The 17523-nt window shown below is 37.0% G+C and overlaps 1 protein-coding gene across 1 annotated transcript in view; it reads left to right on the top strand.

Moving 5' to 3' along the window:
• Nucleotides 1-17523, top strand: part of prim2 (DNA primase subunit 2) — a 66059-nt gene that overhangs the window by 40747 nt on the left and 7789 nt on the right. The window contains exons 11-12 of the mRNA XM_048204791.1: nucleotides 12318-12444; nucleotides 15949-16031. Coding sequence (XP_048060748.1) covers nucleotides 12318-12444; nucleotides 15949-16031 — 210 coding nt within the window. The remainder of the gene's footprint in view (nucleotides 1-12317; nucleotides 12445-15948; nucleotides 16032-17523) is intronic.

The following is a 17523-nucleotide window of genomic DNA, read 5'->3' as shown; positions in this document are numbered from 1 at the left end:
GATTAGTTCACCCAAAAATGAAATTTCTGTCACTAATTACTCACCCTCATGTCGTTCCAAACCCAAAATCCAAAATTAAGATAAATTTGATTAAATCAGAGAGGTTTTTTCTATCCCCATAGAAAGCAACATAATTGCAAGGTCCTGCTACACGCAGGCTATTTTGAGACAGTATTGGCTATGATGATTCAATGGCAAAACTAAGACACTCTTCTCCGCTCCTCAAATACATAAAAGATTAGCCTTTATTTACAGTATGCGGCACTTCATAAGTGAATCATGAAGCAGGTGTAGTTATGAGGTTTTACCAATAGTTTGAGGATCCAGTAAAGTTGCGAGATTTAGTCACAAGCCATTTTAATACTTTTAATTGGTTAAATATTTGCAAAATCCACAGACAGAAGTAAAGGGTGACCAATAGTAATGATTTATGAAAAAAGGAAAAGAAAAAAAAAGATGGGTTTCTGCCCAACAGTGATGATATTTTAAATGTTACTAATTCATAAAATAATTGTCTAACAGAGTTTTAGCATTAGAGTGAAAAAAAAAAAAAAAAAAATTATAATAATAATAATAATAAAATGTTTTGCCTAGAATGCCTATGCATAAATCCATAACATTGATATTAATAAAAATGTGTCTTGAGCATCAAATCAGAATATTAGAATGATTTCTGAAGTGTGACACTGAAGACTGGAGTAATGACGTACATTTTTTATTTTATTTTAATATATTTAAAAAATAATAATAATTTTTCTCATAAATACTGTTTTTGATCAAATTTAATTTGTTTTAAAATTGAATACACAATATTGGTACCATATTGATTATTAGTTGATATTTTTAATTTTTTTGTTAATATTGGATATTGTGCTATCTCATTTTTTCATTTTTTATTTAGATTATTTTTGCTGTCATTTAACGCTCACTTAAAAAGCGTATAACACCACTGTTAAATGTAATCTTTAGCAAAGTCCAAAATATAAATTTTTGCACTATACATTATTTTGTGATGCCTAAATTCACTCATAGCATTTTAAATGATTTTTAGTGCTTTAGTTTTTTTATGTATTTAGACAAATTGGTGTCGATTGTTTTTTATATATTATTACTTTAATGGTGCAAATTGTTCATCTTTTTGGAAACGGTCTTTGTGTAACAAAGAACCCTTCACAGTGTGCTGCCTCTGCTTAAATTTGAAGCAGCTCTCTTAAGCATTTGCCATGCTGCACTGCCAGCACCAAACATGCTTGAGTTTAAAGAGGTGCTTTTACTTTTACTACTGCTAAGCCACTTTCACAGACTCAAAAGCAGTCAGAGGGTGTCCATTTACAAATATTCCTTCTCTTAGCCGCCAACCATTCCTCTGGAAGAAGTCAGGAGGTGAAAAAATAAATAAATAAAAGAACGCATCCAGACAAACACATTCTCTGGTGGTCACGCACCGCCACTCGCTAAAGTGCCCCATTTCCAGGGTGGCTGCGTCCCCCTCAGTCTGCCCTCTCAGGTGGAACTCAGTCCACCCACTCACAACAAACATAGCCTTCCTTACGAACCAGCGGATGGTGGAGTCGGTGGGATGCAGGTCGCAGCTCTGTGAGTGATGTATTCAAGGTGTCAAGGATATCAGACGACACAAACCCCCTATTAGCATTCCACTTTCACTAGCAAATAAATAAACGTGGCAACATCTCAGTCTGGACCACTTGTTTTGATTTGGTAGTGGGTGTGGGTGGTCGCAGATAACATCCTGAAGACTAATCAATGCGTTTCTTTATGAAGAAGTTGGTTCAGTGTTTTGCCTTTCACAGCTTTCTGTTCCATTCTGCTTTGGCGTGCATAAAGGGATGCTGCCGTTTAGGACCTAATGTTCAGATACTCTTCTTGTTAGCGGTTGCTGTACGCTGTATATGCAGTTCAGCTTTTATGCACCCTGATGAATAAAAAAAAAAAGCACTTTTTTTTTTCTTTCTTTTTTTTTTTTTTGCCCTTTTGGTCCAGGGTTAATAATATGCAGTATGTTGCTTTGCTCTTCAGTTGACAGTAAAGCAATAGTAATCATAATAAATAAAGATGAGGATAATTATTATAGTACAAGCAACTTCGTATTCACCTGACAGCATTCTGCATGCTGCACCAAATGGTTTACATGCAAAATATTGTCACGAGTCATTGATTTTTGGATGAATAAATTACTGTTTACCCTGCGGCTGATCCATCTGATTGCTGCATGGAACCCTGATGGCACCTGCTACATATCTGTGCCATGGAGTTTGTTTGGTGTCTCATTCATGCAGAGGGCCAGGGCTGGCTGAGGGCAGGCAGCTATGGCCTTCCATGCTCCTCTCTGGCTAAATGGTTGCTGTTAACACTCGTTTTGATTGAGTGAGCACAATGTGGTGCACCAGGGTGACGCTCATTAGGCTTGCTCACACATATCCACTCTCCACTGCCGAGGGATATTTCTTGAGCACAAGATATTCTACTATTCAGCCATGAGGAAGAGTCTGGACATATTTATTTGGCTTTACTGGCTTACAATGTGTGTCTCTTCTAAGGTCTCTTCATGCCAACACAGATGTTCAGCATTAAAATTTGGTTCAATTTTGCATGCAATTTGTCTGTTCCTATCAATACATGAAACAGCAGATGACCTGAATGCAATTCAGCAGGCGTTGCTGGCGATGCATAAAAACTATTCTTGTCGCTTCATAACATTAAGGTTGAACCATTCAGCGCTTTCAGTACCTTTCTGGGCGTTTGAAAGTGTAAATTAACTTGCTCTCAATGCAGGCCTCACTGAGCCATCGGATTTTATCAAAAATAACTTAATTTGTGTTCCAAAGATGAGCGAAGATCTTACGGGTTTGGAACGATATGAGGGTGTGTAATTAATTACTGAATTTTCATTTTTGGGTGAACTAACCTATTAACAGCTGTTCATTCAAATTTAAATGTTTTTCTCAATAAACATTTGTATTGGTGTAAACAGGCCTTTACATTTGTTTGCCTTTGCAAAACATCTCTCTGATGCTAACATTGTTGTGAATGGTTACCAGGGTGTTGCTATGCAGTTTCTGGGGTATTCTTGGTGTTTTTAGTGTGTTTCTATGTGGTTTGTAATGTATTCTGGGTGGTTACTCAGTAGCCCAAGTTCCTGTGATATTTCTGGTCTCTAGATATATGTTTGGGTCCAGTTTTTAATGTGATTTCATAATGGGTAGGGCTATCCCATGTGATGCCACAGAAATCGTCTAAACTTGACAAAAAAAGGACAGAAACTTAGATTTACATGCGAAAATCTCGTGGCTTTACTGCATTGAACTTGGTTAGGGTACAGAGTTATTATTATAAGGATGTTGTTTTTGTTTTAATGATCCCCTGTTAAGTATGATTAAAGAACTGTCCTTCATTATATGGATTTATTTAATTAATTAAGTAACCTAATTGAAATATTCATCCCCTCACTAATTAGCAAGTTTTAAGTAGGTTTGTATTTTATTCAACAATCTTCAAAAAGGAAGGACAAAAGTAAGGAACAACTTTAAGATTTAAAATGAGCTTTTGTTTTTCTCTGGACATCTTCTGTCTTCTGATTATAGACTTTAATCAAAAACAAAAAGCTTTTGCTGTGAATAATCCAGCCATGAGTTGCTTTAAGGAGGTGTAACATTTAAAATAATTACATAGCAGGTCATCTCGATTCTCTCTAAAGTACATCGTAGTAATTTTTAGTCTTTACACAGCGCTGAATCATTTAACATTCACATGGGGTGAATAATCTTCTTTAAAAGAACATTAGCATTCAAAATATTCCACGAAAAGACAAAGGTAATTACGATACGTTTGAGCATTTTGCCAGTAACCTTTAATGCACATGAATCACTTTTGGCTTATTCACCCATGCTGAGGGGTGCTTGAAGGATGGATGCTGGGAGCCGGGCATTTCGCACCTCCCTATTTCTCTTTAATTGAACCATGAAGCATTTTTATTATTCTCCACCAGTGTCCTTAGTACTAGAAAGTCCAGCTTGTGGTTTTTGTGAAACATGGGAACAATATCAAAGCCGCAGATTGGCTTTGACACTTGTGGGTAATTTCTATCCTGCAGAAATTTGATTGTATTGTTTTTGAGTTAAACCTGTTTATTGTAATAATAAAACACAAGAAATCCTGTGGCCACAGGTATCATTGACTCTCAGATTGTGGTTTGCATCGAGGTGTTTTTTTTTTAAGGAATAATGAGAATCTTTCTCAAACCTGTCTCTGTGCCTCTTTATGTTCTCACATTCTTTTCCTCACCTCCGTCTCTTAATGTTTCCCTCAGGGAGACTGAGGAGCATAATTTATGGAAAAAATTTGATTCCCCTTCCTAGTGTCAAAAAGGCAACTGCTCTACAAGGAACTGTGATAGTGACAAAAATGGCTGTGTTGTTTACCGGTCTGGTTGTCTGAAACCCCCCACCCCCCCCCCCCCAACAGCTGCCTGTTTAATTAGAGTGCTGGGCCCCCAAGGGACCCGCAACTCCTGCCGCACGCTGTATGGAGAAAACCAGACCCCCTCAATCACTCAGGCCCCTAACTGTTCATGCTGTTTACTCAGCCAACTCTGCACGTGCAACAATAACTTTAACAGCGCTAATTGACACAGAAAAAAGCCATTGAGTAACAGAGGAACATGCAGGACAGGAACTGTGAAGACACATAATTATGCATGCATTAAAGGACAGTTATTGGTTAGGATGTTATTCTTTTCTTTCCCTGCAAGAGATCACAGGCCTTGATACTGTTGAAAAGTTTGGGAGCAGTAAGATTTTTTTATATATATATTTATATATATATTTTAAATGGTAGGGCTACAAAAATGGGTTATTGTTGATTACTGCTTTTGATATTTAATGAATTATTAATGTTGACTCATGTGTTTGTGAAAGCAGCATTTCATATTCTGGCTATACAGATAAAACAAGCCAAGAACCATGTGGCCCAACTGGAGCACGATTGGACACCCATTTTAGTTGCATTTAAAAACAAAATGGTTATTCAAAATGGTAATAAATTATATACATAAACTGAGCACAGAACAGTTCTCATCACTGAAGCATTTATAACTTTAGCGCTAATTATGCACTCATGTAAAAACTACCATTATAATCACTGAAGCTGTCTACACTGCAGAATGAATCTCTTGCTTGTATTGGATCTGGGCTTTGTTTTTTATAATGAGAAAATTTGTGAGTGCAGAATTCACTGTGCACGCACTGAACAAAACCCCAGCTTTTTCAGCAATGACTAATCTAAACGCCTCTGATTGGCCATAACATTCATAAGCTCAACAGAAACACACACACTCACACACGGTATCATACAATAAGACAAACAACAATTGTATGGGACAGCAAAACAATTGCAATTGTGCACTTTAATTGTCAAGTGTATGTTAAGTACAGCAATAGTATATCTATGGCACTTTAGCCATGATTGTCATTGAGATTCAGAGCTAGTCCCAACCTCTCTTTTCATCTGGGTTTGTGCCTAATGCTTCTGCCGAGACATCCATCTTTTGAACTCACATTTTGTCTTCCTGTTCCTTTTATAGAGCAATCTTAAGAAATTGTAGTGGTTTTCACTCCTTTCCACACTCTATTTCTTAAGAATATAAAGCATTGCTTTTTGTCAGAGATATGAAATTCTGATTGTATCACCCTGAGCAGTTATTTTGGACTTCAATAGGTTTATGTACATTTTTCACTGTTGTCATCACTGTGATACATTTTCACGGATTATCTCATATTAGCAAGTCAGTATCTTTTATCATTCTTGCCACTCTTTGGCATCAATGGCATCAATTTAACATGGACTTTTACTACAGTCACAAAGAACCGCCTTGCCTTTGGTCATACTAAAATCCTGTGTCTGTCTGGGGCACATACATCTGTGTGCTTGTGCCAAAAAGAGAGAGATTTCCTGTGATGTTATCTGTAGTCCCACAGGACACAATATGAATTCAGTGAGCAGTGTTTTAGCAGCTTTTCCAGACTGTATTTTTTTAATATAATCACCTACTCGACAATCTCCTGAGCTCTTCAATACAGTGGGTGGACTATCGCAGCTTAAATTGAGTTTTACTAGCCTTTTCTCACAAAGTGCTTAAACTCCTTTTGTTTGGCCAGTTCATTTTTTAGGTGCTGATCGACTGTAGAAAAATGGCAGCAATAACTCAGTGCCTTTATGACCATATCCAGGATTGTGTGGAGGTGTGGGAAAACTGAAAAATAGTGTTAGACAACAAACATACTTCTAGTTTTTTGTTTTGTTTTGTTTTTTTAACTTGACTATTTTACAAAATCAAAATATGTTTACTTACACTATTAATAATATATTTTGTAAATTGTAATTAAAAATTAAAATTTTTTTGGATCAACCAAAATAATAATTATTGATGTACATAGTCAGTAGCTTTACAGTTTTAGATTGACTTAATACATTTCAATGTGAGAGGTACAATGAAATATTTACCTGAACCTTTTGTATTTATAATACGTTTACATTACGTGTTGTGACGGGCTGTTTGTCTGTTTTGTCCTGTTAAAATGTGTTTTTATATCTTACACACTTCACCTGGACTTTAACTGGACAATTCATTTTATGATTCCCGCTGGTGTGCAGAGGTGGTGTGCCCCACTATGCCGCTTGTTGGGTGTTTCATCTGAACCCGCCGGCCTGCCTGCCTGGTGTTGTTTGCAGTGTGGATGCTATGGACAGAATGTCTGCGTCTCTATGTCGAGTTTTCCCGCTTGCCGTTTGCGGTCTGCTGTGCACTCGATCGGGCTCTGTTGTGAACATCAAGTTATCATCGAGTGTTCCCGTTTGCCGCTTGAGGTCCTGGAGTTAGCACTTTTTGGACGTTGTTGCGTTCAAACTTCGAGGTGCAGTTTGACGCGGTTTGCTTGCACGAGGGACTGTTTGCTGCATTTTTACTCTACTGTTTCTGTTGCACAGACAATCTAGCAAAATATAGCAACATATGGACTTGTGACAAGGCCCCTGAAATAATCAGGCCTTCATTTTAAGCTTTCATTTAGTGATGAGGGATCTTTTTGTTAGACAAAGAGCAGGAGAAATACCAAGCGAGTGTCTCAGAGCCAGCAAAAGCTATGAAAAGAGTCACTGTTTATCTCACAGAGTAAGATGCAGCCTGCAAAAATGACATGCATGGTTGTTGTTCTCACTGGAACTACCTACTGTAGCCAAAGCACAATAAAGTCAGTTAGCCATTTCCAAAGCCCATATTTACAAAATATAGATTCTGGGAATCAGTACTCTGGTCTCATGAGACCAAATCAATCATTTCGGATATAACAGCATCCAAAATGTTATGGTGTTGCTAAAGGAGGAGTACAGTGAGAAGTGCCTGGTTCCCACAGTAAAGTTCAGTGGTAGTAAAGCTCTTATATAGGAATGTATGAGTGCTGAAGGTGTGAGGGAGTTGTGCTTTATCAATGCTGTCATGAATTCCCACACCACTGTGTAATTTAATACACAAACTTGAAACCGAAGATGTTACCCTTTCCTCATTCCCTGCATTGTTGGGCATTTTTTTCAACATGACAATGAGGATATGCATTCTCCCAAGGTGAAAAACCTTCTGTGGACATGTATTGCACTCAATCTTAACACTCTTGAGTGTCTGTGGGGGATTCTGTAGAGACGAGTTGAGCAACACTCCCCATTAAAGATCAAGGTATTCAAGGAGCTCATCATCCATGAGTTAAACAGGACAGATGTGACAATTTGTCATGAACTTGTACACTCCGTGCCAAGAAGGGTCAGGGCAGTATATTCAAAATTATGGAGGGCATACTAAGTGCTAGAATATTATATATTTGTTGAATTAAATCTAGGGTGTACTCATTTCTGCAATCCTTCATTTAAACAAAATTGGATCATTTACTTATTTTATGGCTGTTAATGACATATTTTTCTGAGTTTTTATTATGTATATGTTTAATACATATTAGTTTTGCCATCTTTCCATGAATTGTATTAGTGATCATAAAGAAAATACATATTTTGTATTTGTTCAGAGGGGTGTACTCATTTATGCTATGCACTGTATATTTAATTAATATTTTGTTGTTTTCACAGAGGAATCAAATGATAATTAGCAAGAAAATGCAGGACAGAAGCATTTCAAATTCCTCTTCCTGTTGCATTCAGTGAACAGCATTATGAAGCAATGGAGCTTTCAAGTATAAAAATGTAGCAGTCAATTTCAGAAAACATCTGGAATGAGACGAGGCTGAAACCATTGAGGAACAGGTCACTGCAGGAGCCTGTTTTATAATCTGCAGCAAATGATGACTGATTAACTCATTATTTTGGTACAGATTTTTCTCCAGGTTTACTTTGGAACGGATATGAAATGGCTCAGATGTGCATTTGCATACATTAAAGGAGAGGTGGTTGACATAAATACAGTAATTAGTTGCATTCTAATGAGCTGATGGTGCAGCCAACAGCAGTGACTGTCTGCAGTTTACTGCTTGACAGTGTTTACTGTAAGTAGGAGTCATCACCAGAGTTCTGTGAGGCGGGGAACCCTATACGATGATTGTTTTGTCTTCCAGCGTGTGAATGTTTAAAGTCAGCATGAAAACAAATCTGACCCCATTTACTTTCTTAATGCATAGTTCAATACAACCTTTCCACTAACATCACTTAGGACAGTGGTTCTCAATCCTGGTCCCCCCACTCTGCATGTATTGTATGTCTCTATTATTATTAACGCACCTGATCACGAGTTGTCTTTCATAAACAAAGCACTTGCTTCCGTTTGGACATGCATCAATGAAGAAATAAAGTGCGGGACGTTCTTGATGTTAAACGGTTAAGCGCAATAAGCCATGGAATAGATCTCAATGCTTTATCCGCGCTAACTGAAACACACCCGAAGCGCACGCACAGGAAGCCCCATCTCGCAAACAACATGCAATCCCGAATTCGGTTCTCTTTAGTGCTGTATTGCACTTGAATGGTCAGATACACACAGAATTATTTCAAAATATCTGTCTTTGACGAGTATTCACGTAAACATAGTTGGTCATGTCTTAAATGTAAACAGCTAGGGGGATCTGATGTGTAACATTATATTAGATCCGTGCTTTAGGTCTGCGTCATTAATGTTAATCAAACAACAAAAGAAAAGAGGGAATCACTGGTCTTGACTTAATAACTTTTGTATCTTTTATAAAAGACTATGCAGTGACTATTTTTACATTTGATTATTCAATTTCTGTATGTTTTCTTACTTGAAACTTCTGTTAAATAGATGTAAAATGAAAATGTAAAGCACTGTTAAATTTCTTATATTGTATTAGTTCTGTTTGATATTTGCATCTTTGTTCTTATGTAACAACAAAGATAAAATAACAAAAAGATCTATATTGATTATTAATATAATAATTATTTATAAAAGAGTTGGAGGAAAAGATGCATCGTGAGGCATTGAGAATCGCTTTATAATCGTTGCCCTCTGAATCATAATCAAATCGTGAGGCAAGTGAAGATTCACACCTTTAGTTACCAAGTATGTTTTCTTTGATTGTCATGGATACATTTTTATATTGATTATCGCACAACTGCTCCATTAAAGGTGCCCTAGAATTAAATATTGAATTTATATTGGCATAGTTGAATAACAAGAGTTCAGTACATGGAAAAGACATACACTGAGTTTCAAACGCCATTGTTTCCTCCTCCTTATATAAATCTCATTTGTTTAAAAGACCTCAGAAGAACAGGCGAATTGCAACATAACACCGACTGTTACGTAACAGTCGGGGTGTACGCCCCCAATATTTGCATATGCCAGCCCATGATCAAGCCATTAGACAAGGGCAAAACATCTGGATGTGCACAGCTGAATCATCAGACTAGGTAAGCAAGCAAGGACAATAGCGAAAAATGGCAGATGGAGCAATAATAACTGACATGATCCATGATATCGTGATATTTTTAGTGATATTTGTGAATTGTCTTTCTAAATGTTTTGTTAGCATGTTGCTAATGTACTGTTAAATGTGGTTAAAGTTACCATCATTTATTACTGTATTCACGGAGACAAGAGCCGTCGCTATTTTCATTTTTAAACACTTGCAGTCTGTATAATGCATAAACACAACTTCATTCTTTATAAATCTCTCCAACAGTGTGTAATGCTTTAGCCACTGAGCACTATCAAACTCATTCAGAATCAAATGTAATACATCCAAATAAATACTATACTTACATGATCCGATGTATGCAAGCAGCATGCATGACGAACATCTTGTAAAGATCCATTTTGAGTGTTATATTAGCTGTGTGAACTGTGTTTATGCTGTTCAAGGCAAGCGCGAGCTCCGGGGGAGCTCTTTAAGGGTACTGCCCCAGTGACGAGCTATTTTACCCATAAAGGTACAATATATATATATATTTTTTTTCCCCTGACATAACAGCCACTTTTCACCATCTAAATCCATTCCCGACAGATAAGTTTCACTCAAAAATACGTCACATTATATAAGTAAAGCAGGTTTCAAACAGCAATTTACATCGATTTATTTTTTTTATTTATTTATTTTATAAAGTAAAAGATATGTATAGGTAATTTACTGTTTGACTTTAAGTGCAAATGGTGAATATTTTTGTTCTGTAAAAGCAGATTAGATTTAGAGCTCACATTGAGAGCAGAGCAAGCATGGCTCAGACTGTAGTGAGATTGAAAGGTAAACCTGGCTGGGATCTCAGTCAACGAAGACAAAATTCACAGGTTAAAAACAAATTTCATTTGGACAAAATAGATCACAAGAAGAGTTGTGGGATACGGATAAGATATCAAAACGGAAGGGGCTGCCTCAATCTAAAGACCCATCATGTCATTAATTTGTGATATGGTAAGTTGATTTTATGGCCTGTTTAATTGCAGCCTTGTAGATAGTCACCTTGTCAAGTTCACAGGTTTTATGGCATCTGAGTGCTGTGGATAATTATTACTTGCTCTCTCTCTTTGTCTCCCCCTTTGCTCTTTTTCTCTCTATCTCTCCCCCTCTCTAAGCTGAGACATAACCAGCTCGGGAGTCTAGTTTACCCTTTTGGATAGTTACCAGAGTGTACATGATTGGTGTATTGAGTTCAGCCCTGAGATTGAATGCACTGACCCTCATCAAATGCAAACAGTGTAATGGTTTCCTAAGCATACGCCATATTTCTCAAGGTGGACAGTGATGTACACAGCAGCTTTCGCACAGAAAGAGCTGCGCAAAGCACAAATAAGACCCAGTAATGCTCAAAGGAGATTTCATGTCACTTTTAATTTGTATGATAATAGCTGCACTTCCTTGTCCTACCTATGCTCTGTGCAAACAAAAATATTTCCACATTGAAAATCTGTGGCTCAAAATCTGATTTAAACCTGAAAAATAAAGTTTAAGGGTTATGCATTGTTAGGTCACTAATCAAATAAGCAAATTTGTGACATTGATCATGTGACTGCACAGACAGTCAGATTTTCTTCCATTGACATTCGAGATGCTCTTTAGATCATGGAACATTTTCATCAGGTTTGACACTTGTGGAGTTGATGCACCTTGAGTGCTGCTGTCAAAAGAGGAACAAAACAAAGACAATAATTTTTTTTATTATTCATTTTCACTCATTGTTATGTTATAATTGTCATAATGTGTATATATAATATGATACTACTATTTTTATTGTATTAAATAAATTCAGCCAAAAAAAAAAAAAAAATGCTTCCTGACCCAAACATTTGAACGGTAGTGTATTTGTAATAAAAGATGTATATATTGAAAATTGCACATTAGTATGTTGTTATAAATATTATAATTCCATTGCTCTGTAAACATTTTACTGTTATTTTTATTTGTGCTTGATGTTGTAGCTATTCAACAGAATGGCTTTCCTTTGCATGTGTTAATTTTTTTATTTGGTTTGATGGCGATGCCTCAGAGACCTGAGATTTGTGTGTAGAGAGTGAAATAGAGATGGGGGAGGGGAGAGAGAGGGAGCAGCCACATTATCCATAATCCAGTCACAGCTGTCTGCGGTTTGGCGACACTGCTACAGCAGGTCCCTGCTAATAGCTCTATATTTCATAGCGGAAAACGCCCTGCCACAACCCACTTGATGTACGACAATGTCTTAGTTTCACCCACAACCTCCCCACCATTCCTACCCCTCTTCTCGCACGCTTTACTGTCCTCTCCCTCAAACTCACAGTCTCTCTCTTTCTCTCTCGTCTTTGTCTTGCTCTGCAGTTTGATAAAGCATATGCCTACAGCGTCCGCCACATGTTTGGGAAGGAAGGCAAGCGCACTGACTACACCCCCTACAGTTGCATGAAGGTGATTTTGTCAAACCCACCCAGCCAAGGCGACTACCATGGTGAGTCATACTGAGCCAGACTGTTGGTTTTATATGCGATCGGCCCCCCGAGGCCAGTGTTTAGTTCTGTAGCGAAGAGAATTAAAAGACTGTTTAGTACGCAGGTGGTCTTGAATTACTTATAAAAAACATACCAAGTCCACTCTGTCTAATTGATAACACCTGCTTTTCGCAATGCACATGATAGGTGAAATCTATTCGAAATTGAGCATCACTGTTCTGTTGAAGGCCAGAGAGCTTAAAACTGAGTATGCCAAATGGAGGAGGGCATTAATGTCTGATATGTGCGGGGTCAGTACACCGTCACAAAGCTATATTACTGGCACTGTTTAAAAGTGAAATGTTGCATTGATAACATAGCATAAAATTTTTTGTTTGTAACAAAAAAAATGTTTATAGCTGTTAAGACTGCTTGAATTTTGTCCTTTTTTAATGCCAAATATTGTCTTATTTCAACTTGTGAACTTCCATGTCATGTTTAAAAATGACAAAAACGTGACATGTTTAATTATTAGGGGTGTGACGAGATCTCGTGTCACGACAGAGCCATGACAGAGTGTTAGGATGATTAGGAAAAAATATGCCACCGCTACGTTTACATTACGCCTCCACTGTCATTTTGCTTTGTTTTTTAATAAAAAACATTTAATTCAGTTGGATAACGGTCGCCGCCGCTCCATATTTAAAGAGTACATGTGATCGCGGAAGTGAAAGTAAACGCGACGGCACGTTCAAACGCGAATTCAATACCCCGCATTTTGAAAGCGGCTCCCTGATGAATGCAAATGTAAGGCCCGCCCAGTCGGCCCAACAGAGGTTTCCCACAGGACGGGGAAGGTTTCTTGCGTGTTCGGTCTTTTCAGCGTGGCAAAGTAGTTTAATTCCAAATTAAAAAATCTTTTATCTGACTCCATGTTATGGCCTCAAATTTAGTTTAGAATGTCAATTGATTATTGGTCATTTGTATAATAATTTGGCTTTACATTTGAATATTCTATTTAACTCTTTACTCTTATTGTACTCGTTCATTCGGTTCTCAGTGTTGCACAGGGTCCTCGCACTGGCCATTCATTAATTATGCGGGCCCACGATCACAAACTCGCCAGTCTTGGTCACTAGACAGAGGTAATTGACTATACTGTTTAGAAGGCCGCTTTCATGCTTGCTCTATCTAAAAGTATTTGTTTTAGTCCCCCATAGATCTGTATACACTTGAATTAAAGTAACACTAACTCTAGTCAGAGGTCATAACCACTACTACAGATAAGCTGACCAATATTACTTCTCTTACAGTAGCTTTGGTTTGGTTATGCCATGGTTTCCCATGTACACTTAGCTAGAGTAACATTACAATAAACAGAGGTAAGGCTCACTCTATTTAGGTTGGTCGATCAACATTTTGTTGTCCTAAACGGAAATTCCCTTTAGCCTTTACAGTCTAAGTACACTTGAACTAATGCCAAGCGTTAGTCGGAGCTCTACAATCACAGTTGGTGTGCCCCAATGCTCCACTCAAAACTGGACTTTAGTCCGTTACTAACCTGACGCAGATTTGCGGTAACAATGGATACATCGTAATCTTCTGAAGTCAATAATTTCAGAGTAAGTCAGAATAAAATCAAATGTGACAGTTTATTAGTCAGGTAAATGTATTGTGCCAATTACATAATCAATTCAAAGATGATCAATACAAAACATTAAATTCTCAGAAACAGAGTAAGATGCATACCTGACATTATAAAAATACACATTGCTGAGTGTCCTGGACACAGGGTCGCCCCGAGCCTTTTGCAACATTTCCTTAAATACTCAGACCAAGACAAAACGTCCCCCAATGTGGGGCATGAACTTACAATCAGAATTTGCATTGACTAGGGTCACAGACCTCGGCGGTTCGCACCTTGCTGTGGAACAGGAGGTAATTTAGATGAAAGACCCTGGGAAAGAGGCACACCCATGGTTGCAACCAAAGTATCCCTAAACTCTTAAAATCTTTAATACCTTTGGTTTACTTCCATGTAGATGAGACATGGAAGGGAAATGTAGATTAAGGCAATGCTGAGGTGTGATTGCATCTCGGGTGGGGATGCTAATTTTGCAAGAGAGAGTTCAAATGTTAATTTCCTTTTGTTTTCTCAAAGAGTAGCCCTTTCTTGGTCCGGGCACTCCGGAATCAGTCTTACACAAATATCTCTCAATATGAAAGCTATTTTAGGCTGGGCAGTTTAGTTGTAACCATCTCTTAGCTCTGTATCAAAGAAAAATTTGGTCTTATTTACACTTTGAATATTGAGAGAGTGCGATTATGGTTGCACTTATTGTAAAGTGTTACCATAAAAATGAATAACAGTTTCTCTTAATCTTATTATGCACAAACAATAAGGTTTCATTTGTTAACATTAGTTACTGCACTGTGAACTATCATGAACTAACAATGAATGACTATTTTTATTAACTAACATAAACAAAGATTAATAAATACTGTAGCACGTATATTGGTCATTGTTAGTTGATGTTGGTTAATTAATGTTAAAAAATGAGACCTTATTGTAAAGTGTTATCATTTTTATTTATACTGTTTGTATTTCTATGATCAGTTTGTGGAAAGGAGTTCAGTCAGTAGGTCAAAAGTTGTAGAAGCTCATAAATCATGTACAGTAAGGTCTGAAGAAATCATACAGAAGAGAAGTCAGTCAGTTGAGTTAGTAGCAAAACCTTTTACAGTACTTGAGTATTGTTGTCTTTTACTGCATATGATAATTTATACTCAGTAGAACTGAAATGACATTCATTACAAGATGATTAGTTAAAACATATCAAATACACCTGCAGAATATTTTTTCTAGTCATGTATTTCGCCATTGAGGATTTCGGTGTGTGTAAAAATCTTGTCTCGTCTCGTGAACTCAATCTTGAGTCTCGTCTCGTCTCGTCTCGTCTCGTCTCGTGAGATACCTGTCTCGTCACACCCCTATTAATTATGTAACTCAATTAAACTCAAATGTTCCTTCTGTGTATATATTTGTGTATGTATATGTGTATATATAGAGAAAGATGCTAATATTTTTATTCAGCAAGGATGCATTAAATTGATCAAATGTGACAGTGAAAACATTAAACATTTGTCATTTACAAAAGATTTCTATTTCAAATATACTTCTTTTTTTTATATATATATAATATATATATATATATATATATATATATATATATATATATATATATATATATATATATATATATATATAATTTCAAAAATACTTATTTGAACCATCATACAGTATGGACCCTTCACTTATGGCTTTGTGAAAGGGCACTTAGTTAGGTTTAGATCCCTTTTTTTGGAAACAACCCCACAAGTAATACCCCCATCCTGCAGTGGCCTTCAAGGGCACAAAAAAACATATGGGTCGTGTTTCTACTGTCCGGTAGAACATATTGGTTTGGACTGTTTGTGATGCTTGTAAACCCATGTTCTCCTTCTCTTCGCCTTCTTCCTCACAGGTTGTCCATTCCGCCACAGCGACCCTGAGCTACTGAAACAGAAGTTGCAGTCCTATAAAATCTCCCCTAGTGGGATCAATCAGGTTTGTCCGACGACTAAAACACACACTTGAGCAGGCTCAGCACAATGTGCGAAGATAGAGAGGTGTCCACTTGGTTAAGGGGGGGTCTGTTTTAAGCGAAGTGTCATTGAGATTGTAAAGGGCTTTTTAAAACGTAATTTGGCATCCATTAAAATGATTTGCATATATTCACCTCTACACAACCACAGACCAAACAAAATCTACCATATATTGAGTAGAAAGGACATTAGCTTGACAATTAAAATGATACGATTGTGTAATAATCATAGAAAAATGGTGCAATTCATTTTTAACAAGGCATCCCTGAAAGCCCCATCCTGCAGTACTTTTGGAATATTAATGAATCTGCTGTACTTCTGGAATATTAATGACAAAAAGAAATAACGCTCTGGATTCTCCAGTGTAATGACAGCTTCAGCTCTCTGTGTTGATTACTTTGACCTTTGCTGTATCCAGTGATTTGATGCGTTCTTTAAAGTACTCTTAAAAGTCATTTCAGCTGACTTTTTTCCCCACACATTAAAGCAGCTGCAACGGGCCAGGAAATGAGATGGACCAGCCTCGCCGTAATGTTTTCATGGAGTTATAATCCTTTGACGCTAATGTAATTAACAGGCTGGTTTTAATAAGGCCATTAAATTCCATGTTAAAAGGCTCTTTAAAAGAATATATACATGAAGTCAAATGTTGTGTACTGTCTCTGGTTGTACTCTTAAGATTTATAGTGTATATGACTGAAGGTAGCTATGAAAAATTATAGGCTGGGTAGGCATTTGCTTCAGAGCGCTCTTCAAAGCCATGCCTCCTTCAAAACACATGAATGCACACAGAAGTCTGCAAAGCATCATGAGACGAGTTAAATTACCTAAATTACCTAAATATTATTGTCTCAAAGCACAAAACATTACAATAATAATGAACGTAAACAACTGACAGAGGTCTTACCTGACTGCTGCAGATTCATTTTGGAGTTGATAGTGTTGCCAGAGCAACGCATAAATCTGCATCTGAGGTATGGAAATACATATGTTGACAGGCAGGTACGACATCGTATCATTGCATTTGGTCCGAATGCAATGATTGGATAAACATTTTTCTGGTTCTAAGACTTCCACAATGTTCATGTCTTAATATTTAGACCACTTCTATAATTGATTGCTGTCAGGCTATGAAGAGAGTTTCAAACAGTATAACAAAGTGATACCCTAGCTTTAATATATCATATAAATACAATAGAATTATTATATTTTTACATTGTTTCTTTATTTATTTATTCATTTATTTATTTGTGGGGGTGGGGGGGGGGGGATGCGTTTGAAGAACTGAAAACTATTACAATAATAGTTACTGAACACAATGTGGATGTGCTTCTAAAAATAATTATTTTGAAATTCATTATATAAAGTGCATAGTGCATGAAAATCATTCTTAGCTATTTGAGAATCGTTAGCATGTTCCCAGTGTAAGGTGTGCTGGGGTTTTTTTTTTTGTT

The sequence above is a fragment of the Megalobrama amblycephala genome, linkage group LG10 (assembly GCF_018812025.1).
Source record: "Megalobrama amblycephala isolate DHTTF-2021 linkage group LG10, ASM1881202v1, whole genome shotgun sequence".
NCBI classification, from domain to species: Eukaryota; Metazoa; Chordata; class Actinopteri; order Cypriniformes; family Xenocyprididae; genus Megalobrama; species Megalobrama amblycephala.
This window is presented reverse-complemented; position numbering and strand designations above follow the sequence as displayed.